This window comes from Macaca thibetana, chromosome 8 (assembly GCF_024542745.1).
Source record: "Macaca thibetana thibetana isolate TM-01 chromosome 8, ASM2454274v1, whole genome shotgun sequence".
NCBI classification, from domain to species: Eukaryota; Metazoa; Chordata; class Mammalia; order Primates; family Cercopithecidae; genus Macaca; species Macaca thibetana.
In genome coordinates, this window is record NC_065585.1 from 37709387 (window position 1) to 37736015 (window position 26629).

The 26629-nt window shown below is 36.9% G+C and overlaps 1 protein-coding gene across 2 annotated transcripts in view; it reads left to right on the forward strand.

Annotated features, from left to right (window-relative positions):
* The first annotated feature begins 1577 nt into the window (after window positions 1-1577).
* The window catches only part of ANGPT1 (angiopoietin 1), a 250076-nt gene continuing 225024 nt past the window's right edge, over window positions 1578-26629 (forward strand). Inside the window, exon 1 of one of the 2 annotated variants that reach the window (XM_050802168.1) lies at window positions 1578-2378. In XM_050802168.1, the coding sequence (XP_050658125.1) occupies window positions 2082-2378 (297 nt within the window). In that variant the 5' untranslated portion in view covers window positions 1578-2081. The remainder of the gene's footprint in view (window positions 2379-26629) is intronic. The other variant, XM_050802167.1, reaches the window with a different exon arrangement.

Genomic DNA, 26629 nt, shown 5'->3' on the forward strand with positions numbered 1-26629 from the left:
AGTTTGCCTGAGTTCACATACTGGCGCCATCACTTGCCAGCTCTGTGAATTACATCCTGTTAGCCTTTCTGTGACTCAGTTTTCCCATTAATCAATTGGGATTAAACATAATATCCATGATCTTAGGTTTGTTGGAATGATTAAATGAGATAGTGCATAAGGAGTGCTTCGCCTGGAAAACAGTAAGGTCTTAATGCATGCCATTATTATTGTTGCACAGGAGTGATGCATGACTCAATGAGGAGACACGCAAAAGTTCAAGAGGCTGCAAAAGTGGTTCAAATATTTTATTGCCGTGTTTGGCATAACTTGCTTCCATATCTGTCCAATCAGAAATTTGTTATTTAGTGTGGAAAGGACTGATGAATCTCAGCAAGGTTTCTCTCCCCAAATAAATCGCATTAGTTCTGGAATTTGTTTTGACCTCTCCTCTAACTTCTCCCTAAATGCCCATCTCTAACCACTACCAACCTTCACCCACTGCCCTGTTCTCCTTCCAGGACATGGAGATGACAGCTGTGGCTTCTGTTTTTACACTATGACTGCAGTTGCCTAAAAGCCCTCCCAGTTCCTAATGAAAATCCCAACTCATAGTTCATGTTTTCTGCATCTAGTAAACATCTCAGAGCCATTCCCTGAATTCTAAAATTATCGCCTCTTTATATTTACGGGTCCCTTTGTTCAAAGGTTTATACGCTGCCTTTGGGAAATCATCTTCTGATAATTTTTCTTTCTTCCTTCACAGAAGCACAGAGATGTCTCCTGTGCAGCCCATTGCTGGCTGTTAGCACACCTGATATATGCTTGTTCTTACATGGTGTGTCTGTGCAGCCACAGGAGGTTTTTATGTAAACTTCCATACCAGTGTTAAAGACAGCCGTAGCCACCAAAGAGATCCTTGTAAAATATAGGATTAGGATATACCACAGGAATTAATAATTCTCAAGCCACTGCTTTAAATTGTAGCCACATTGTTTTTGTAGGGAAGTTGCTCAGTTTATATACACGGAACACGAAGGGTTGCATTCTGATCAGGACACCAGTTTCATTTAAGACCCCTATACCAAAAGGTACTTAGATAATCCTCTTTAATATGCATATACTATATTGCTTTGTGCAACATATTGCTTTGAGCAACAAATGATGCTAATTTTCTTGCTACTTTGATCCTCTCTGATTATTTTCTTCAACTCCTAAAAGTCTAAGTGAATACGATGAAAGAATACCCCCTGTAAAAATTGTTATTTTACATATTTTTCCTCAGAGTCAAGAATACATGTTTTTAAAAGACATTTAATAATGATACGGGTTTATCATTCTCTATCAAAAATAATTTCATTGGACATCATGCCAATTTTCTTCTTAGGGTCCCTCGACTAAATAGTAACTTTAAAAACATACTGCTAGTTGGCTGTATTTTAGTAGGTCAGCATGCACACCAAAAGTGTATTAAGGTGGACTGCTCTATTTATTGATTTGCCATGAATCTGTTAAAGGCTCAAGGCAATTGTCTGCGGAAGGGGGCGGGAGGGCCATACATGATCGAGGTCATGCGCATCTAGCCAATTTGTAAGACGATCCTGCCGCCCTAAGCCATCAGCAATCCTTAGCATAGGGGCACACTCACGCATTCCTGTCAAGTCATCTTGTGAAAGGCTGCCTGCTTCCAGCTTGGCTTGGATGTGCAACCTTAATAAAACTCACTGAGGTCTGGAAGAAAATAGCAGATCTGAAGCAGATAGGGTAGAGGAAAGAGTCTAGAATATGTACACGCAGCTGACTCAGGCAGGCTCCACGCTGAACGGTCACACAGAGAGGAAACAATAAATCTCAGCTACTATGCAATAAATATCTCAAGTTTTAACGAAGGAAAATATCATTACAGTGAAATAAAAAATTTTAACATTTTAGAACAAAGCTAACAAATGGCTAGTTTTCTATCATTCTTCTTCAAACGCTTTCTTTGAGGGGGAGAGAGTCAAACAAACAAGCAGATTTACCTGAAATAAAGAACTAGTTTAGAGGTCAGAAGAAAGGAGCAAGTTTTGCGAGAGGCACGGAAGGAGAGTGCTGGCAGTACAATGACAGTTTTCCTTTCCTTTGCTTTCCTCGCTGCCATTCTGACTCACACAGGGTGCAGCAACCAGCGCCGAAGTCCAGAAAACAGTGGGAGAAGATATAACCGGATTCAACATGGGCAATGTGCCTATACTTTCATTCTTCCAGAACACGATGGGAACTGTCGTGAGAGTACGACAGACCAGTACAACACAAACGCTCTGCAGAGAGATGCTCCACACGTGGAACCGGATTTCTCTTCCCAGAAACTTCAACATCTGGAACATGTGATGGAAAATTATACTCAGTGGCTGCAAAAAGTAAGTGATTGCTTTCAGTTTCTAATAGCACGGAGCTTTTTCCGTTCTTGCACTGCAGCTAACTTAAAGTTCCTTAGGGGCGCATTTGTGTGTTTACCTTTTGCTCCAGGGGGGCAGTGTTTGCAATTGCAAGACGGCTGTCTGGGTTTGGCTTCCTGGGTAAGCCAAGGTTTGGGGGCTTGCGCAATCCTATGAATGTGTGGGGGCACCCCGTGTGTGTCTAGCCCTGGTAAATTTTATGACATTTCTGGTTTCTCTTGTTTAAAGTTCAGCATTAAGAGTCTTTCTGTCAAAACTCTACCTTAAGAAAGAAAGCATGTACCTCTTAAGCAAGTTGGTGAAAAATAAATAATCGTAATGACTATACTAATTAATAAGATCAAATCGATTTTGCACCAGAAAATTTTGTGCCACTGGGGTGGCAAATCATCACAAAGTATTTGTTTTTTTTTTAACCTTTAGAAAAATTAACATGAAGTGAGAGTAAATGTAAAATATGATATTTGGTTGGAGAAATTGTATATTTATGTAAAGGGAACCGTTAATTTCAGCAAGTGGTAGAATAGTAGAGGACTGATTTTTGTTAAATATTTTTTCTTCTGTCCTTGAGAAAAAAAAATTTAAAAAGATACGTTGTAATGTGAACTGTCAGAAAGGGCTTGCTTGCTCACAATGAGAACACGCTGGCTGTTGAGGAAGACATGCACCTGCAGATTTGGCCTGAACGCAACATGTAGTCTCTACTATATTCCTGAAACACCTCCCTTCTCAGGGCATTGTAGTTACAGAGACAGTACCTGGCGAGTTTAAGTATCCATGTTATTTGATGAATGTTAATGTCGAGTATGAATGTAAACTCAATTTATAGAAATCAAATCAAATAGTTTATCCAGTTATTTATCTACAAACCATTTAAAAGTTTTTGTTGAAGATATGCCTATTAAATTATGAACACACTTCTGCAATTCATTCTGTCTTTGCACTCTGTTTAATAATAGGCAGCCGAGAATAAGTATATTCCACTGACTATGCCACTAGAATGGAGGCAATGTCCCAATTTGTGAAAAGCTTCTCTCCCTCGTTAATGGATTAACTTGGTACATATAAATAGGTATGCAATCAGGCTTCTTTAAGTTAGTCTGTAAACGAGGCAATCCCTTTAAAAAGATAAAAGATAGGGAAAGGACAAATGCTCTATTTTGTTCCTGTGTGATCACACTCGCTTAGGTCATCGCCTGCTGAATCATGCCAAGTAATAGTTATTCTACTTTTGTCCACTAGGGACTGAACTAAGATCACTGTTATTTTATTTGACACATTAACTGGAACTTAGTAGTTCTACAGTTTCCAAACCTGATATTGTAATCTTTCTATTACAGACTATAGGACTGTAATACGCAATCAGTTGGTAGGTAGAAGAATAAAAAGCAAACAGAACTCTCGGTTTTTTTTCAATTGTAGCTTAAATTTTAGGCACTACTTTCAATAGTAGTTTATAATAGGATGTTTGTATTTTTCTTTGGTAAAACTTATTTCCATTGTAAACAAATGATTTTGGTTGAATAGCTTGTTGTTATTCTTCAGTACACCATCCATATAGTTTTTAGTGAGAATCCAATCATATATTAGTCTGGATTCTTTGAGGGAATGGGGAGGAAAATTTAGTCCCAAGTTACCCCGAATGATCTATTCTACCAAAAACGTAATGTTTTGTTTGCTTAAAACGTATAATCAAAATAGTGATTCAAACATAGTAATGCATATTTCTTGTTGCTATGCAATTATTCAGCAGTGACAGGGTAAACACATAATTCTGCTGGGCTTAAATCATGCACGTGTTTCATATGTTAATTTATTTTGCAAAATAAATTTGATTCTTGTTTGCATTGTTCTTGGTCAATGATTGTGGGATAGCTTTCAGATTATAGCCAAGAATAACTATTAAAATGTTCTTTGGTTACATTGACCCTTTCAAGTGTAAATATCAAGCTGAATATATGCTGAAAACGTCCCTATTGGTATGAGTCAGAGCAGTGTGGCTTGACTATTGTCAGTTTAAATTTGCATATCTTTTGTCATTGTCAATGTGATTGGTTGGAGGATCAAGAAACCAAATAAATGCATTCAACAAAGAACTTGCTAAAGGCTTTCATAAGTTTCCCTTAATTAGGAGTTTTCTTCACTCCAAGTTCTAAAATTCATGTGATGTATTGATTCTGATAATAGAAATGGGAATCTTTTTACTGTAACTATTTGGTATGCTCAGTACTGCAATTTGTATTACTTCTATTTTGATTCCAAGTAGTTGCCACAGATGTAAGCAATACCCTGCAGAAACTGAGGCTATCAGTGTATGTAAGTGAAATTAATTCATCCATTTATTCGGCAAAATAATTAAAGCATAGTGATTATTATGCAGCTCATGGCATCGCTATCAGGAAAGATTTTGAGGCAGAATACATGTGTTATCAATGCTAAATGAAGCTATATGATAATTATGTTAATGCATCCCCTTCCATGAAGGGAAACCTCCTTCCTCAACTTTTCTGGTCTTGCAACTGAACAGGATGAGAAGCAAGTCATGCAAGGGGGCAAATGATTTGTCGGTCACCATAAATACTGGAACTGTTATGGCACTGCTTTCTTGATGTGATGGATTTAATTCAAAGAGATCAACTTTCCATAATCACTGGTTGATTAAAATGAGGCAGGTTGATAGCATTATTGTGACTTCTCAGACCAGGAAGAGTGGTATGAATAATATGCATCATATTATAGTGGTATGAATAAAACTATGCATCCTAGTTTTATTTTGTGAAACACCTGGGTGTGTTTCTGGGTTTGATCTCTTCTATAATATAGCTCTTTTCAGAATTATTAGCAAGTCATAGTAAACACCTGAAAGTGACCAGATCTTAGGTAAGTAACAATAAATACAACTGGCCCCAGTGTCTTTTGTCACTTTCTTATGATCTCTTCCTACTTCTCTATGACAAGGAAACATTTAGCCCACATCCTGTGCTTTGTGAACTACTGTTTTCTGTCTCCACATCTCAAAAAGTTCACAAAGATGTACATTTAAAACATTTAGATTTAAATGTGTATAATGTTCTAGGATTTGGGGAATCCTTAGAAGACCTATTTTGCTTTTGCCAAATGATGTCTTTTTTGGTTAAAAATTTAAATAAATTGAGTGGATAATGCCTTGTAACAGAAAACAATAGTCTATTTGCTATAAATATTTTACACTAGCTCAAATTGATGACTATTAATGGAAAATATGGTTATGAATTGCCATCCAGAATATTTTAAGAAATACAAAGATTTTACTGGACTATTTAGCTGTTTTTCTATTGATGAAATTTTTTTGGTTAAGGATGTCCTCTATTTGCAGATTGTATTCTTTTCTTCAGAGTTAAGATTTGGAATGCTGTTACCCAAAACACATTGATGATGATGATTTTTTTAAACCCATTTATTACATATATATTAATCCCTATTAATATCCATTAGAATGTGACCTCCACGAGGCCAGTGACCTTGTGTGTTTGTCCAATATCATATCTTCAGTGCCTGGAAGAGTATATAACATATTTATAAAATAAATATAAAATAAATATTTGTTAAATGAACAAATGAATGCGTTATCTATTGCAATCTGCACTTTGCTGTCTACCATCAGCATTTTATTTGAGGCATACACCTTACCTCCTCAATAGATTGTAAGTTGTCCTATATGCCAGGACTATACCCTACAGTTATTTTTGTCCTAATACTGGTTAAAACAATATTGGGTCCAGAGTAGGTGCTTATTAATTATTCAAATTATATTTAACCAGTGATCTAGAATCTCAAAAACTTCTCTAGTCACTCTAGTTCAACTTCTTAATTATTCTCTAAGGGTCAGCTCTGTTGCCAGTTTCTCCAGGAAATCTACCCACATTCCACTTACCCTCCCAGGGCGAGTTCTCAAATGTCATCGCAGTACATTGACTGTATCATGTTAACACTGTACTTCTAAGTTGTTGTGGTGGTTGTTTTAATTATTTGTTTCTAGGTTTGTTTTCCCACCTAGACTGTGAGTTCCTCAAGTGTAGTAAATGTCGCTTATCCATTTTTATATCTCTGAACATGTTCATTAAGGGTCTGGATTAATTTCTCTGTTATAGTAATAATCAGTTTTTAAGAGATCAAGTGCTCAAGTATATAGTGGTAACTATAAAATAATGCAATTTAAGGGACCTTGTAACTACTTTAAAGTTTGCTTAAATGTTAGCACTAGGCTACTTGAGCGTCAGCTAGATATTCTCTTGTGTGATAATGTTTTGTACTTCTATAAGCACAAGAACTTAGTATTTCTTGTTCAGTACAGTAGGGAGCCATTTACTGCATACATCTATATAATATGTATATATCTGTATAATATGTGCACATGAGAACTTAATTATAATAATATACATCTATATAATATGTGCCCATGAGAACTTGATTATCATAATATACATCTGTATAATATGTGCACATGAGAACTTACTTCTCACTGGTATATTATTGTTTTGGTGGCTGGTGGTGGCTGTGCAACACTAAGTCAGAGACAATGCTCTTATGTTTTATTTTCACATTTGTGGGAACTTCCTAAACGTGTGAAATGGGTAGACATTGGCCGGGCGTGGTGGCTCACACCTGTAATCCCAGCACTTTGGGAGGCCAAGGCGGGCAAATCCCCTGAGGTAAGGAGTTCGAGACCAGCCTGGTCAACATGGCAAAACCCTGTCTTTACTAAAAATACAAAAACTTTGCTGGGCCTGGTGGTGCGTGCCTGTAATCCCAGCTACTAGGGAGGCTGAGGCAGGAGAATGACTTGAACCCAGGAAGCGGAGGTTGTGGTGAGCCGAGATCACACCACTGCACTCCAGCCTGAACGACAGAGCAGGACTCCATCTCAAAAAAAAAAAAAAAAAAAAAAAGTAGATATTTAATAAGTACGATTTTAATAGTTTGTCACTAAATGTGAAAATTTGTCACTAAATGTGAAAATTTTGTCACTAAAGGTGAAAATCTAATTTTCACTAAAGGTGAAAATAAGATGCATGCACAATTTATGCCTACAGATTGGGAAAAGTAGCAGTTGCTGAGAAAGATTAATAGAAATAATTGTCTTTTAAATCGAGTTGGAGAAATGTCCCCATCAACTTCATTTGAAGAATAGACCCCTGATTTTCAAGCCAAGTAAGAGCCCTTCAGAATCTGTATTAACTTTTCAACAAATAGTTAGGTGTTATTGTTTGCTTATTACATTTTAGAATCAAAAGATCCAAAAAAACCCCTTTCAGCCCCAGAAGCTAGCAGTTAGTGCTATCACAACCTTTTGGCAAACTGTCTCCATTGAGAGATCTCAGGTTTTAGGGCTATGGCAAGTAGGTCTTTTTCTATGGGCTTCTATGGGCAATTACAGTCCTTCCTTACCCCTGACTGTACCATTTCACATTGAGCTTTCTTTTAATAGCACTCCTCTCATATATAAGTATTGGTTTAATGAAATTTTAAATGAATAAGAATGTCATTTTCCCTCTTAAAAATCCTTCTACAACTTCTCATTACATAGGAATAAAATCTGACTTCTTACCAGGAGGTCTTATATGGTCTGCCCCACACCGCTCACTGGCCCCGTCATTTACTACCTTGAAACGACATTCCAGACACTCAAGTGACATTGGCCTTCTTGTTATTTCTCCAACAGACAGGCTCATTCCTGCCTCAGGGACTTTACAAGCTGTTGACTCAGCTCAGAAAATTCTTCCCCCTGATCTTCGCATGGTTGGCTACTTCTCTTCATTCAGGTCTTCACTCAGCAGTCTTCTCAGAAAATCTCTGAGCACCATTCCCTACCACCTTCCCCACTTTGCTGAGAGACTTTCTACCATATTATGTTGTTTTATTTATTCATGGTATTTACTACTGCATAATGCTGTGTTAGTTATTGTCAGATTATTTATTCTGTCTTTGCCTACTAAGAATGCAAACTCTATTAGAGCAGCGGCCTTGTCTATCTTGATGCAGTATACCTTCTACCTAGAAGAGTGGATTACACATGGTAGGACCTCAATAAATATTTGCAGAATGAGTGACTCTGTATTTTCATAGACACTATGCTCTATGAGGTACATCCTGTACCTGTCTTGTTGACCAGTTTTTATTTATTATTCTGTTTTATTATTTCTGGTAGCAGATTGACTTTTCTGGCACAATGCTTATAGCATAGCTGGCTCTATTTAGTATTTTTTAATAAATAGGGAAACAAATGAAGTCCATGAGCGGATTTGGACTATAATCAAATTGATGTATGAAATTTAGATGCAACTATATTTTACACATTACCTTTTTAACTACATAATGGCAGAAATTTTATTAATATTCCGAGTTTCCATCCTCTCTATCAAGGATCAGCCAGTGATGGCCCTTGGGCCAAATCCTTCCTGCCACCTCTGTTTGTAAATAAAGCTTTATTGAAGAACAACCACATTCCTTCCTTTATATATTGTCTGTGCATTTGTAAATAAAGTTTTATTGGAACAGAGCCACACTCATTCATTTATGCATTGTCTACGGTTGCTTTCCTCCTACAAAAGCAGAGTTGAGGAGTTACCACAGCGCCTAAAATATTTAATATCCAGCCCTTTTGAGAAAAAGTTAGCTGACCCCTGCCCTATATTGCAAGAGGAATTAGTATTAATTTTGGGACCATTACAAGGTAAATTGTAAGGTTTGTTGTGTGGGAAAAAGATTGCCCTCCAGGAGGCCCAGTAATCTTCAGGTTCATGCCAGTTGGCAGAGAGCCTGACTAAGCCATTTCTTGGCTGGGTGTCTGGACATGCTGTGAGGTGACATTTTAGAGGCACACAGGCAAGGGAATTTCATGTCTTTTCTTTCTCCTGCCCATCATCACAAGAACAGGGAAATATTCCCAAAGCAGATACATATCAGAAAAGAAAAAGCACCTGGATAACAATACAGACCAGCAGCCTGTGGATAAACAAGTCTGGGCTACAGGGTCTTCTGTGCTATGCGCCTGTTTCATCCTGTTGGTTGTGGCATTAGCAAGAATGCTGACAAAACACTAGAGCCATTCTATTTTCTTAGAAATGGGGCTTCAGCTCAGCCTCTTATTAGAAACCTTCCCCCCCTGCCATTTGTTTTAAGTATAAACATTAGAAGTGTTCTCACTTGTGCAGATGATGAGAGGGGAGGAGCAATAAGTGGGTAGCTCAGCTACAAAACACGGAGTTTTATCAGCCCCTGTGCTATAATTTGCTAATTAAGGAGGTTTTGGGTTCTTTCTACCACAGTCTTGTCTCCGTGTGGAAACATTAGCAGCCTTTTCCTGGGCCTTGTCTTCTTTTCTTTTCTTCTTTCCTTCTTTCTTCTTCTTCTTTTTTTTTAGTACCACAAGCTATATTGTGTCATTTGCTTAGATGCACAACCCTAATTACATTCTGAGTCATCCTCGACTGTTGTCCCAATACAAGATGATCTTTGGCAGTGGAGTTGGGAAATTCCAAACCCCCTTTGGTTTTGGCCCCATGGTCTGAGGGAGGGAGGGCATCTCGGTGTTTAAATCTTCTTACAATGTGTACAAAAGATGTGCCCCCTCGCTTACCAAAGAGGGTTTTAAAGAATGATGCCCTCCATGGATTATCTTCTCTTTACATTTGGAGGCTATTTCCATGTAGGGTCTATACCTGAATACCCTTCTCTAATTCTAAATATTAGAAGTGAGAGAACTTTAGGCTCATTTGGTCTCAGTTGTCTGCTCAAATAATCTGAATTTTTTCCTTCAAGCAAATGAAAAGGTAATTTTGAACAGAGAAAGTAGCTAATAATTCCATCCAGAATGCATTTAGGCCTATGAAAATCTTTTCTTTTGTCAGTAAGTACTGAAAAATATACAGTAAGAAAACTTACTTGTTTATACTATACTACATGACTATGCAGGTCACTTATTAGAAGTCTATCTAGGAAAGTGTTTCCTAAGTTTGTGTTGAACTCTTGAAAAAACATGCAAATTAGCACAGGCATCGAGATGTGTCTGAAGTAAATCAGCAGCTGAAATATGATTAAAACACAAATGAAATGTGAATATCTTAAATCACTAGTAATATGTACCTATAAGTGACCAAACTCACTGGCATCAGATAGGTAAACTTACTATAAATTTCAGCGAAATGGCTTATGATAATTTTGAAGGATGGCATATTGTAAAGTCTAGTGACATGTGTAGCTCTACTCATTAGGAAGGAGTATGCTTTATTGGTAGTCTCCACTTTGTTTCTGAAGGCTACATAAGTTAAATTACAATGCTTCACCCTCCAAGATGATTGGAGACTTTCCATTCCTAGAGAACCAATAAATATTTTAAAATCTCAAATTATAGTTCTTCTTTAAACCCTTAAAGATGAAAGATAGCCCCAGGATTTCATAAAACATTTTAACAGTATTCTTGTCTTCACTCTTGATATAGAGCTGAGTAGATTAAAGTTCAACAGGTTTTTACTGTAGCTCAAGGTTTGCTGCATCCAGCAGGTCTTGACATCCACCTTATTTTAATTGCACAGATATAAGGGGTGAGAATTGTAAGCTTATTACCAGTATTATCAGTCTTTTTATTATTTTCTAATTCTACTCAGTTTTTAAATAATAAGAACAAAGGTATAAGGTGATAGTCGTTCTAATGCTTGTAGAATAAATGAATGGGTTTATTGAATAAGCTGAATATTTAATAACTTAAAATGTCAATAATAAAGACATTATTTTTGAATCAATGAACTGATGAATTTTAAATAATTCTTGGCAATTGAACCTGATTTTCACATGAATTATTCAGCAGAAGTTTAATATCTAGAAACAAATGCAGAGGTTAGAGAAGAAGTGGAGTGAGGCCTTCTTCTAAACCTTCTTCCCTTGGCCCTCCAAGAGCATTCCTCAGGGCACCCCATATGTCCAAAGGAACACAGTTTCAAAATAGCTGCAAGAAAACTTTCAAATAATCAAATATTAGTTAGGTAGAGCTGCCAAAACCTAGCTACTGGTGGGCATGAAGAAACATTACCTTCGATAGTTTGAATTTGTTGCCAAGCTGTTATATGAACATCCAAATCTGCCTTACAGAAAGCAGTTTAAGGGTATCAGTGTGTAAATTTCAAAAACAAATGCAGATTGTTTTAGACTCTTAAAAATACTGAGGCCCACCCATATTTCACATGACACAAATTTGATAATAGACTACTCTTGGTTAATTAGCGGCAAATTGTATAATTTGTCTAATCCCTTAATTATACAATTGTATGGTAATGTATACTTACGTATTTTTACTTTAAGAATGTAGTGTGTGATGATTGCCTCATATTGTAAGGGATACTATTCACTTCAAGCAGAATTCATTGTCAAGAATTGTGAAAGAAAATCTGAATTTCAAGGAGGAATTTTGGTATTTTCAAAATTTCTCTGATGATTTGTTAGATCTACTTACCTAACCTTGTTTTTTTACTTCTGCTACATGGCACTTACCAAGAATAGAGATTTTTGAGAACCAAAAATAGTTCTCAAGAACTATTTTCTTGTACACATGTGCCAGTATTTTTGTGTTTTTTAAGACACTTGTCCATGTTGTAAAGATGAATTTAGTTTAAACTATATAAAATAATCCATGAGTCCATTTTCCCAAATACACCTAAGCTGTGCTATATCATAATGTGCTGAAAGAGCACAACCAAGTGAGGCAGTCCCATCGATTTCATTAGCTCTCTGGAGCTTTTTCTTTTTTTTTAAGCAGATGAATGACACACAGCCACTTAATATACTGATGATGTGAAGGCTCCAATGTGAGGCCTTATATGAATTTATTATTAACTTTCTTGTTGTTTTAAAAATGAAAGTTCTAATATTTTTTCTGGCATCCAAATGGTTTGCTTTTTTCAACCCCCACTTTGCTCATTCCGCACATTAGCAACTTCTGAGATTAAAACCAGGAAAGCAGAGGTGGCAAGGCAGCCCTCAGACCAGGCAAGACAAAAAGATTGAAAGGGACCTCCCGGCCTGTCTGTCCTTTTTATTTCTCTTGTCTCCTCCATTATTCTTTTTAATAAAGTCTCCTGTGATCCTCCTCATGCTGGCCATGGAGGGGGAGTGCTGCAAAGAGGATGGACAACAGGGAAGGCAAATGAACAGAGAGACCAGTGACTGTCCCTTTATTGGGACATGGGGGAGGGGTGACACAGTGAGGGACAGGGGACTATAGCAGTGTCAGGAGGACTGCTCCATGAGGGATGGCATGAGTTCTGTCATGCACTTTCAGTACATGGGCAGGAGTCATAGAACTTAGCACCTGCAATTAACAAAGGGCAGGAAACCAGTTAGTCAGTTACCTAATCAAATATGCACTTCAGCCAAGGTGGTCTGCAAGGTACTAGGAAGATGCAAGAAATTCACTAAAACCCCTGTTGTTGAGAAGCCTAAACCCACTGAAACAAACTTAAAAGCAAGGACATTATTTGTGTCCACTATTTCCTATGACAAGTTTAACGATAGTACAGCCCAGTGATGAAGTGGGTCATGCCTAGAGTCAAACTGCCTGGATTTGAATGCTGATAGCACCACTGACTTGCTGTGTGACCTTGGGCAAGCTTCTTCACTGCCCTGTGCTGCAATTTCATTATGGGTGAAATTGAGGTGATAATAGTATCTATACCATAGAGTTATTAAGCGCAGGCATAATTCACATAAATTACTTTGCACAAGTTCTGTCACCTAGTAGGTGTTATGTATATACTGCTTATTACTAGGGGAAGTTCTGGGTACACTGTTAATTAAATATTGAACACTTTTTCAAAACTATTGGGACCACTGGAAAAACTTTACATGTGTTAGTTCATTGAATACCTCAAAAGCCAATAAGAAGTAGATAGTGTTATAATTATTCCATGTGGCAAGTGGGAAAACTGAGGCAGGCACAGAGAGTGGAAGTAACTTGCGCAGGATTACACAGTAGCTAAATTTATGGGCCAGCACTCAATCCCAGGCAGTCTGGCTCTATGACCTATGCTCTTAACCAAATATGAGATTAACTGCAGCAACGTTTGCCATGTCTCCTCTTGTCAATCATCAAACATTAAGCCTATTTCTAAAATTTTTTCTGTAGTTGTCTTTGTGTCTAAACCCTTAATTCTTTGATACTAAATGTGTTGTCCCTTTCTCAAGTCCTGTTTCACACAGCCATTTGTCCCCATCCCCACTCTAAAGCTCCATGGTTAAATTGACGGTGGCACGTAGGCTCTGTTGCTGATTGAAGCACAATAGCTGATTCTCTCAGCCCTCCCACAGGCCTGTTAACAGACCGCAGAATCCCACGTCTGCAGTCCCTACTGCGTATCTCCTTAGAAGCACCATCTCTTGAAGTTATAGAGTTTAATTGAGTCTGACTATTTATCTAAAAACTTCTAAAACACAAAGGCTTACAATTGCTTTACATGGGGTGAAGCTGCCTATTCTAAATATCTTCCATTCAATGTAATGACCTCCCTCTTCGATTTATCTGTAGGCAGTCCTGCTTGGAAAAGTGAAAGCTCATTCTGGAACTTAAAATATTATTTGCCTGCACTTCCTTTTCTGGGTCATTTGGAGAGTGGTAAAAATGAGAAGAAATGCCTTGTTTCCTTAGGCAATGACCTCTTATCTCACTTCCTATTTTATTTATCATAGTCCCTATTAATGAAAATATTCCTGGCATTTTGGGCCCAAGCCAAGAACACTGCTACTTGTAGACAATTGTGATAGTTCTTCCTCTCTTTTTGTCTGATCTTGAAGGCCTGGCCACTCAAAATTTGGGTTTTGAGACTTGCTGCTTCCCTTGCTGAGTATCAGTTGCATAAGACAGGGAGGCTCTACCCTACCTTCTCCCTGTCCATTCTTCTCCACAGAGACCCAAAGAGGACAAAGCAAGATGGAGACAAAAGAGATTTCAGTCATTCTTTTCACCCACCTTTGCATGGTGAGGTAAACTGAAACCTATTAAAACAGCACAACAACAAATAACTCAGTGCATATTCACTTGCTTGACCTGTGCTGTCTATTGAATGCTGAGCACAAGCAATGTGTGGTGTGTGGGCATTATAGGTGCCCAGTACATACTGTTAGGATGTGTTCATGAATCAACGCACGCTGTATTGCTCAAGCTGTTTTGGGGCCACTATTTGGTCAGTGAAGTTGTCTGAAGGATACTTGTGCTAATGCTGAATAACAGAGATCTTTCTCCAATATGCGGGAAGCTATTAAGTTATAGAGTACAATTTTCTCAATTTTAAGGGTTTCTCACTTCATTGTCTCCATGTTTGTCATCTTCCATCTATTGTGTGTGATATTTGTCATCTCTCAGGAGACAACTGACAATACAGCAAATAGATATTAAAGAAAGCTGGGAATTGACCTCTCATGTTTAGTTGTACAGCTTGCATTACATTAGACACATGATTATCTCACTGATATAACATAATCACATGTTCTGCCAATGAAATTGCTATTGCTTTCTGTGCAAAATAATTTATCTGCAAAGACAGCAATGGATACTGGATGTTCTTTCACATAGCAAGTATGAAAATAACTTTTCTGCCAGACACAGTAGCTCATGTCTGTAATCCAGAACTTTGGGAGGCTGAGGCTGGTGGATTGTTTGAGCTCAAAAGTTCAACACCAGTCTGGGCAACATGGTGAAACCCTGTGTCAAAATAATATACAAGAATTAGCCTGGCATGGTGGCTGGCACATGCCTGTGACTCTAGAGGCTGAAGTGGGAAGATCACTTGAACCCAGGAGGTCGAGGCTACAGTGAGCTGGGATTGTGGCACTGCACTCCAGTCTGGCTGACAGAGTGAGACTATCTCCAAAAACAAAAAGAAAAAAAAATAAAGAATTATTTTTTAAAATAAGGTATTAATAAATTTACCTTGGTAAACAGTGTCATCACCCAAACAAATATTTTAATACATAGCAGGTATTATCAAACCCACTTTACAGATAAGGAAACCGAGGGCCACTAAAGTCAAATGATTTTTAAGAGGTTACATGTTTACTTTGAGGCAGATTGCAGAATTTGAACCCATACTCTGAGTGGTTAAATCTGAAGCTCTTCACTCTTCTTGCCTCTTTCACTTTTCTTTCACAAATTACAACAAATTCTGAATGGTGGGGAGCAGGGAAGAGATTCAGATGAATGATGATGTCTTGTAAGTTTTTGGAGAATCTATCCATACTAAATAACCTTCTTTGGCAATGAGAATAATTTACCATACATGTGTATAAATTGCTGTAAGAAGCCTGCTGTTCTTAGGGAAAATGCTTCCTAGGAATCTTTCCCATCCCAGCACAATTCTTAAAAAACTTTCACAAATATGTCAGAGGCAAATAATTCATTGCTATTTTTACTTTTCTTTTTAAATAAATGAGCTACTTAGACAAATTGCCTTAGTTGGAGTTATCCAGATATGAGTATACAAATAAAGATAATATTTCAAACTAGCTTATCTGTATTTTTATTCAGGAACACTTCATTATTACAGTATTAGGTTATATTTCTTATATTTCTTTCAGCTAAAAAAAATAAAATATAGTCAATAGAGAATCATTTAACATTTTCAACATTAATAAATTGGGGTACTATTTGTAATATTCTGGGCAAGAGTCATTTAAAAGACCTTATGCCATGTATGCTTTGAATTTTTTAAAAAGTTCATCAGTATGATAAGAATATGAAAAATGTAGTCATTGATCTCCAGTCTATGCTTAGAAAAAAAGAAAAGAAAATTAATAAACACTTGTGAAAGTGAAACTGTCAGTATCTCTTATTGACAGTCAAGATAAACTAATGGACTAAAGAGACCTTGGTTCAAACAAATGATTAAAGCTGACAATAAAAGTGGAAATCTCATACTCAGCCTTCAACAAAGAAAGCTCTTAACTGAGAATTGAATATATAGAGAAACTAAGAAGACTTCCTGTCAAAGAGGAAAAAGAAATTTTTATTTTATGACTGTTATGTTTCATATGAGACTAAAGCTTACATACTTTGAGTTCACAAATCAAACTTGTGCAATTTGCAAGGAAAAGGTCATTAGGGAAATGAATTACCCTGAACATAAATTATCTCTATACAGTATCCTACTATTTTGAAATGTCTTCCATTGAATCTAATTTTGAAGATCATGGTCAAAATGATATCATAAACAACTAAAGAATTCAAATAAACTCTATAAGCCTATTTTAAAGTTTTTTGTTTTTATGTTTCAAATAATTCACCAAATATTTTGAAAGTTCCTTTTCTGGTCAGGTACAAAATAGCCTCTTGTGAAAAATGAGATTAACATAGGTTTGTTTCTCCTCAGATTACTGGGCATTTGAGAAATCAATGACAAAGTGGTGATTTTCATCAGAAAGACACATCATTCCAACCCATTCATTCAGTGGAGGTACTTTGGAATCTTTAAGGAAGATATAGTTTAAAAAATTATATATAGTTTTAAAAAGTTAGAACAAAACACACCTAAGCCACCATGTTTGAGTAATAAAGCTATATAAAGAAATATAGCTATTTCTATTTAAATTTAACAAGGTAGAAAAAGTACAAGTAATAAGTAGAGAACAGGACTAGATGGTAAATGATTATAATAGCACTTCCTGTCTTATATGCCACCCTCTCATGAAGAGTTTCCCTCCCCTTGAATCTGGCTGGGTCATAAAAGGGAATTGCATTCCCATCTTGTGCACTACAGTACTCATCCCTGAGCTACTGCATTAGAAGTCCATCTACCTGAAGACTATGGTGTTGTGAAGAAGTCAAGTCACATGGAAAAGGCATGTGTAGGTGCTATGGGTAGTGAGTCTCCATATTTGAGTCACCTCAGCTCAGGCTCTAGACATGTGAATAAATGAGCCTTCAAAGCTTTCTGGTCCCCACCCATTGCACTATCTCTAGATTTGGAAAAGGTCTGGAACATCATGGGGTAGAAACAACCCATCCCTACTGTTCCGTTTCTGAAATCCTGACTCATAGAGTCTGAGATCCCAATGAATATAATCAAATAGTTGTTACAAACTACTAAATTTGGAGGGTAATATGACGGAACTTCAAAAAATTTATGGAAGGAAATAATTGAAAGATAAAAATGAAAATGTAAACTTTATTTCTTAACATAAGCTCCATCAGATTCAACTCACTCATGTAAGCCATGATACCAGCCAATTTAGTCCATCCCTAAAGAACTGAAGGTCCAGGAATTTAATCATATCAATGCAGTATTTTTTTCATTATTAACTGAAAGGAAATAAGTACCCAATATGGTTCGGCTCTGCCCTCACCCAAATCTCATCTTGAATTATAGTTCCTATAATCCCCATGTGTTGTGGGAGGGACCTCATAGGAGGTGATTCGATTATGGGGGCAGTTTTCCCATGCTGTTCTCATGATAATGAGTGAGTTTTCACAGGACCTGATGGTTTTTTAAGGGGCTTCCCCCTTTGCTCAGCACTCATTCTGTTTCCTGCAGCCCTGTGAAGAGGTGACTTCCACCATGATTGTAAGTTTCCTGAGGCTTCCCCCGAGAAATGTGGAACTGCAAGTCAATTTAACCTCTTTTCTTTATAAATTGCAGGGTATTTCTTCATAGCAGCATGAGATTGGACTAATATAGGACCTTTTACAGATTTTCTTTACTTCTTTTTTTTTTTTTTTTGAGACGGAGTCTGGATCTGTTGCCAGGCTGGAGTGCAGTGCTGCAATTTTGGCTCACTGCAACCTCTGCCTTCCAGGTTCAAGTGATTCTCCTGTCTCAGCCTCCCAAGTAGCTGGGACTACAGGAGCCCGCCACCACACCCCGCTAATTTTTTGTATTTTTAGTTGAGATGAGGTTTCACCATGTTGACCAGGATGGTTTCGATATCTTGACCTTGTGATCCACCTGCCTTGGCCTCCTAAAGGGCTGGGATTACAGGCGTGAGCCACCTCACCTGGCCCCTTTTACAGATTTTTTAAAGATTAGGAAAAAAAAAAGTCAGAAAGAGCCAAATCAGAACTGTGAGGTGGATGCCTAATGCTTTTCCATGGAAACTCTTGCAAAATTGCCCTTGTTTGATGAGATGAATTAGCAGCATTGTGGTCATGAAGAAGGACTCTGCTGACGTTTTTCTGGCTGTTTTTATGCTAAGCATTGGCAAACTTTCTCAAAACACTCTCAAAATAAGCAGACATTATGGTTCTTTGGTCCTCCAGAAAGTCAACAAATAAAATGCCTTGAAGATCCAAAAAAAAACTATTGCCATGACCTTTGCTTTTGATTGACTGGTCCACTCTTTCCTTGACTGGACCACTTCCACCTCTCAGTAGCCATTGCTTTGATTGTGCTTTATCTTCAGGATCATATTGGTGAAGCCATGTTCTATCTCCTGTTACAATTCTCCAAAGAAATGCTTTAGGATCTCAATCCTCCTTATTCAAATTAAAATTTCCACTGAAAACTCTGCTCTTGTCTACAGTTGATCTGGGTTCAATGGTTTTGTACCCATGAAGTTGAGTGGAAAATTTGGTCAATTTTAATTTTTCAGTCAGAATTGTGTAAACCGAATAAATTGAAATGACTGTGATGTTGGCTGTTGGTCATGCTGTTAGTCATTGATCCCCTTCAGTTAGGGCATTAACAAATAAAAAATTCTATTCATGTAGATAGTCTGCTGCTGCAGGCTTCATCTTCAACATTTTCTTGTCCCTTAAAATGAGTTATCCATTTTTAAACTGCTGATTACTTTGGAGCACTGTCCCCATAACATTTTTGTAAAGCATTAATTATTTCACCATTCTTCCAACCAAGCTTCACCATAAATTTGATATTTGTTCTTGCTTCAATTTTAGCAGAATTTATGTTGTTTTAATAAGGGCTCTTTTCAAACAGATACCTTATGCGTCTTAGTGCCTCAAATTAGATCCCGTTCAGACAGGTTAAAAGTTAATATGAATGTATTTTGGTGCAAAAATTTTTAAACCCATGCATAGTTTTTTCATAATATGCACTTTCCATGAACTTTTTGAAGATCCCCTGTATATTAAATCAATAGTAGTGACTGGAAGAGTCACCATTTACTCAGGCATACATGCAGGGCCTATCACTATAACAAGCATTGAAAAACAATGTATTAGACCTGAGGTCTGCCTTCCCGAAGATTGCATTCCAGTAAGACTTATGACATGGATAAAAATGTCATAAGTGTTGGTTTTTAGGCAAATTTTTATTGCCTCTCTCTATTCTCAAAAAGTTAACTATTTCAGTTTCACATAAGCTTAGTAAGATGTAATAAATATAACTGGAAGACTGCATACATTTTTGTGCTCCTTTGAGTAAAATGGTTGTTAGTATTTTTTTTTTTTTTGCCTACAGAATAGTATTTTTAAAAGCTTCATAGACCATCCACACTCTGAATTCCACAATATCAAATTGATGTACTATATAGTTTATGTGATTCTTAATGCTTACATTGTTCGAAATTTTTCTGATCACTGAAAATCGTAAAAATCTCTGGGAATTTGTATTTTTGAGAATCTAGTCATGAAGTTATTTTATAACTCTATACTACTTAACCTGTCATGTTTAGGCTGTAAGTTTGAATCCAGATGTTTCTGAAAGCTGTTACTGAGCATGGCTGACTGGTGATCTCTCAAACGTAAAATGAGTTAGCACCATCTGTTCAATTCCCAGTGGTTTGAAATTCCTGCAATAAAATCCATCCCAGATTTTCCCCTTCTTAAGTGATGAGCATAGAATCTGGACTTGAATGAAACCGGTATAGGAACATTCTTTAAATATATGAGGTGCTTTGCTTATTACATTATATATTGGTTAAAGCTTTTTGGAAAAGAGCATAACAGTGAATACAAAGAACATAGCTATTTTCAAATCTTTTGACTCAATAATCCAATTTCTGGGAATCATTCCCAAGGAAATCATTTAACAGAAGGAAAAAGCAACATATACGAACATGCTCATTGCAACTACCATAGCAGGAACACAGGAAACAACAGGTATTATTTATTTGGTACTTGTTTTGATACCTTGCACACATGATCTCTAATCCCCAAAACAAACAAATAATCTGAAAGATAAACATTACTCACAAGCTTTGAATGAGGAAATCACAAACAAGCTCCCACAAGCAGCAAATGGCAGAACCGTTAGACACTCCAGTCTGGGATCCTCTGATGAAAGATCATGTCTTCAGTGACCCCATGACTGCAGCTGTTAAAATCATATTTTAAAAAGAGAAGATGCCCACCAGATGTTATGTGAACAGGTGGGTTATATACCTGAATAATTGAAATAATAGCTAATATTTTGGGCACGTAGTATGAACCAAACTCTGGGACAGATACTTTAGGATATTATTTTATTTGATTCTCACAACTCTGTACACACTGTTATTGTCCTCAATTTATAAAAGCTGTATGTATGTTATAGCACTGAGTTTGTGTGTGGGGTGGGTGGAAGATCACTGTGAATTTGTAGGCATGAACATAAAACTATTGACAGGGCACATACCCAAAACATTCACAATGAATAATTTTTAATGAAAGATATTGAAGAATTTTAAAAATTTTCTCTTTTATGAAGATTATATGTATTGTACAATATAAGCATTGCCACTTTTATAATCAAAGAAATCTCTATTTATTTATTTTTTGAGATGGAGTCTTGCTCTGTTACCCAGGCTAGAGTGCAGCGGTGTGATCTCAGCTTACTGCAAACTCCACCTCCTGGGCTCAAGCTATTCTCCTGCCTCAGTTCCCCAAGTAGCTGGGACTAGGGGTGTGCGCCACCACACCTGGCTAATTTTTGTATTTTTAGTAGAGTGGGGTTTTGCCATGTTGGCCAGGCTGTTCTCGAACTCCTGACCTCAGGTGATCCCCCCCACTTCGGCCTCCCAAAGTGCCAAGATTGCAAGCATGAGCCACGGTGCCTAGCAGATTTTTTTTTTTTTTTAAATAGGTATATTTAGACTGAGGCAAAATAAAAGAAGCAGGAGTGATATAAAACAGATGGGATCTTGACTTCATGAAATTTTGACTGTATTAAAACTTTCATTATTTTTCAAAATAACTGTTGCAGGGAAAACAAATATAAAAAGATCTTTAGAAATAGTAGCAGAATCTTGTAGAAAAAAAAAAAAACTAAGAGAAATATTTTGGAACAGGGTTTTTCCATGGGTAACTTCATTTTTTACTACCTAAGCAGATTTCTTCCTGTAAGACCAGCCCTCAGTTTACTTTTCTCATGTCATGGTCATTTATTCATTTTATACTAATTTTTATTTCTTACTTTCCCTTGTCTTTACTTTCATGTAAAGACTTATGTTGAAAGCACCAAACACGGTGAATCACAGAAATAGAAATTGGGTCGGGGTAGCCCAAAATCCTCGGGTAATTTTATTCTTTTTATTCAAAGGAAAACATACATTTAAGAAATTCTGTTGGCGATGAACAGAAGTAAGTTATAAAACAGAAGGTAAGCGAATGAACTATTTTTATAGACTATAAAATCAAGGTTAAATTCTCCAAGACTTAATGTAGTAAAGAAAGCAGGAATAAATACTGGAGAAAGAGATTAATGAAGTTATGATTATGTGAGATGATAAGTATGAAATTACTTCACTGTATCTGAATACCTATCCCAGTGCAAACTATGTCGACAGCCAGAGCTTTTCAAAAAATCGGAACCAATCATGACATTCCCCTAGTGGAAACACATCAATGGACCCATGGTATCCTCAGAATGAAGTTCAAACTCTCAATTATATCTTTATTAGCTGTCCCTGGCTTACCACTCCAGTCTCATCTTTCACAATTTCTCCGTTGTTCTTTATGTTCCAGCCATGTCTAAATGTAGCAGTTCTGTTACAATATCATGATTTATTTTTCTTCCTTAACTTTATGCAAACTGTGAGCCAACAAATTCCCTGACTCTCTCCTGCTCCATCCTCCATATTGTAGTTAATAAACAAATGGATGGAGAGGTGAATGGGCATATGACTGCAGGGATAAGTGAATGAGTAGGTGTGATAGGTCAGACAACTCACTCTTAGGGAATGGAATATAGGGAAGGTGACAAACAAAGTGATAGAAACTTACTGTCAAACTTTTAAAGGACATAGGCAAAAACAGTAGTAGCAGTGAAGCAACGGGTTTGGATTCTGTGGTTGCATTATGCAAGGCTGGGTATTTGGAAGCTGGGATGCTAGGGAGAGTGGCCCACACAGCCCTGACACTTCCTTAAAGTAATACAGTAATAAGGCAAGCAGATAAAAGGATGGAGAAGCGGCTAGAGAACTAGGGAACAGGTTGAATTCTGAGGGGAAAATCATAATGAACAAAAGTAAATAAAAATAAACCAGAAGTCTTCATCAAAGATAACACTAGGATTTTAGAACTGGGGTCATCACAAGAGTGCTTTGCTCAGGCAATAAGTACTAAATTTTAAAAACGCAAGTATTTCTGCATTTGTGTCATATGGAACTGTTAATTTCAGATGCCTTTAAAAGTAATTCTTAATATTACATAACATGAGATGGACTCCATTCTCATTTTTCTAAATGCGAGGAGGAAACGATCCTAAGGTGCTTTAGAATGTATTAACTCAGATAGAGGTAAAGAGTTCCATTTGTCTCCCATTCCCATTCCCGTTCCATTTGCAAATCCCTATGCATTTGCAGGTTTTACAGCACAGAATGTTCAGGACTTGAGTTAAATTACTTACTAAGTCTAAGGTTAGTGCGCCTTACATTGTGACTTATGTCCACTTAAACAGACACGCTTGTACAGTACAGGACTATCGGGCAGGATATACACTGCACTGTTCTATTTGTGTTACATACATGTTTACCTAAAGGAATGATTTTATTCTTTTAAGTCTGTTTGATCCTTGAGAATCGAGTGAATCCTACTGAAAAAGTAAAGCTCTATGGTTCCATTTTGAAAATAAAGTTATTAACAAATTCAGTGAAGAATAATTTAAGTACCAAGAGTCTGTCTGAGAGGCAATAAGGTACATTAAGTGATATTTCCTGACCAAGACGTCTCATATGAGCTTTTTTTTTTTTTTTTTAATTTTAGACAACCTGACTCTGACCTTTGCTTTCAATTGGGTCATTTCATGTTTGTAGGCATGTGAATTCTGGAATAGCAAACTGTGAAATGCTCTTCATCATATAGCAAGTAGATCATGCTTCATAAAGCTTTTTGTGACTTGTATAGCAAAATGAAATTCCTGATTAATATTAAGACTATGCATGCCTTGATAGTTCTGCCAGTTTATGATAAAATGTTTGAATAGAAACCTGGTTCTGTGAAAACAGAAATTCCATGTTTGCTGAGAAAGAATAATGGTCTTGTTACATCAACCATGTGGATATTTAAGCAAACACATATTTATGCCTAGAAATAAAGTAAGCTCATTGGAAAATCTACATCCTCTTAAAAACACATACTCCTCTTGCAGTCTCATGATTTTATGTCATGAAATCTTATTCGCTTAAATGACCACAACCCCTGGAGAACTGGAGAGCTCAAACCAGGGATGACCAGTGCTGGTGTAGTGGAAATGGGGGAGTCATTTACATTCTTTATGATGGGACATAAATGGGGCAAAATCAGAAACTTCCAATTAGCCAACACTTTTCTTCTTTAACAAAAAGATAAATCACACTCTTTGCCATGCTTCCTGCTTTTATTGTATGGGACGGTGTTATTTTATAAGACATAATTTTTTATAGGTATGTGTGTGTGAGTGTGTGTATGTGTGAGTAGTTTTCCTTTCAGCAAGTGATGGATTACAGGTGTTTACTGGGCAGGCTACTTTACCCTTTTAACTTCAAATTTCTGCATCTATGAAATGAGAATAATAATGCTTTCCTTCTAAGGTTCTTATAGTGGTTTTATGAGATAAGAATCACAGAATGCCTAATAACAAAGCTTGGTATAGAGAATATGTTTAACAAATTATAGCTATTTCTTATTTTTAAATATTTTTCTTAAAAACACTACCCAACAAACCTAAGTACCTTTCTTAGCCTATAAGGTTTGTTGATAGTCAGATGATTGCTTCAAGATTCCCTTCCTCAAATGCCAGTGGGAAAAAACCTCCTATGCAGAAGAATTTAAAATAGTTTATGTTGTTCCTCTGTCACCAAGGAGGTGAGCATAACTCCCCATTCATTAAGTATGGATGGCACATAGTGGTTCTTCTAAAGAGCACTGTATTGAAAGAGGGAAAACGAGTAACTCTGCACTGGGGAAACTTGACAAACATGACCTCAAGCCAGGTAATCAAAGTCAATGTCAACAGAGATAAGTCATGTTGATAGTATGTCTGCTTTCCAATGTTATGAAAATACTACAGAATGGCACTTTTATTCTGTGTTCTGTTTTTCCAAACCCATAACTTTAATCATGACAAAAATATTAGAAAATTCTCAATTTAGGGATGTTATTTCTACAAAATACCTGTAAAGCATTCCTCTAAAATGTTTATGTCATCACAAAAGCAAGAGGAGCCTAAAGAGACATAATAAGTAAATGTAGTGTGGTATTCTGGATGGGATTGTGGACTAAAAAAGAACATTAGGAAATCTGGAAAGTATAGACGTTAGTTAATAAAATGAGTAAATAAATAAATAAGCAAACACACAAACAAATCCCATGTTTACTGCTCTGAATTGGATAGACAAGCATGGTTGTGGTATGCAATGGATTTCTACAGACCTTAAGATGATAAATCAAATAATTCTGTTGTAACATGAATATTTTCTCAATAAAAATCTGAGAATAGCTCGGTTAAGTAGTACTTGCTCCTTACAGTGAGTCACTTAAAAAGTAAAAGGCCTGCAAAAAAATACGTTCAAACGTCCCCAGTCTGAAGAATGCTTTCAAATCTTACTGAAATATGTGACACTTTCTAATGTTTATGGGCAACAGGATAGTGATATGCAGGCAAGTTTATGCTTTTTTGTTTTTTTAGCTTTAAGTTCTGGGGTACATGTACAGAACGTGCAGGTTTGTTACATAGGTATATATGTGCCATGGTGTTTTGCTGCACCCATCAATCTGTCATCTACATTAGGTGTTTCTCCTAATGCTATCACCTCACCTAGCTTCCCCACCCCTGACAGGCCCCAGTGTGTGATGCTTCCCTCCCTGTGTCCATGTGTTCTCATTGTTCAACTCCCACTTATGAGTGAGAACATGTGCTGTTTGGTTTTCTGCTTCTGTGTTAGTTTGCTAAGAATGATGGTTTCCAGCTTCATCCATGTCCCTGCAAAAGGCATGAACTCATTCTTTTTTATGGCTGCATAGTATTCCATGGTGTATATGTGCCACATTTTCTTTATCCAGTCTATCAATGATGGGCATTTGGGTTGGTTCCAAGTCTTTGCTTTTACGAACAGTGGCACAATAAACATACATGGGCATGTGTCTTTATAGCAGAATGATTTATAATCCTTTGGGTATATACCCAGTAATGGAATTGCTGGGTCAAATGGTGTTTCTGGTTCTAGATCCTTGAGGAATCGCCACACTGTCTTCCACAATGGTTGAACTAATTTATACTCCCACCAACAGTGTAAAAGCGTTCCTATTTCTCCACATCCTCTCCAGCATCTGTTGCTTCCTGACTTTTTAATGATCGCCATTCTAACTGGCGTGAGCTGGTATGTCATTGTGGTTTTGATTTGTATTTCTCTAATGACCAGTGATGATGAGCTTTTTTTTTTTTCATATATTTGTTGGATGGATAAATGTCTTCTTTTGAGAAGTGTCTGTTCATATCCTTTGCCCACTTTTTGGTGGGGTTGTTTGTTGTTTTTCTTATAAATTTCTAAAACACCAAAAGAAATAGCAACAGAAGCCAAAATTGACAAATGGGATCTAATTAAACTAAAGAGCTTCTGCACAGCAAAAGAAATTATCATCAGAGTGAACACGCAACCTACTGAATGAGAGAAAAGTTTTGCAATCTGTCCATCTAACAAAGGGCTAAAATCCAGAATCTACAAAGAAAGATTCTGCTTGTAAAAATCACAGACCTTTGTGAGCATGTAAAAATGAATTTGCCAGGTCACTGAGGATGCATTAGCTATATATAATCTGATGCATTCTATTATCCTCCTGCAAT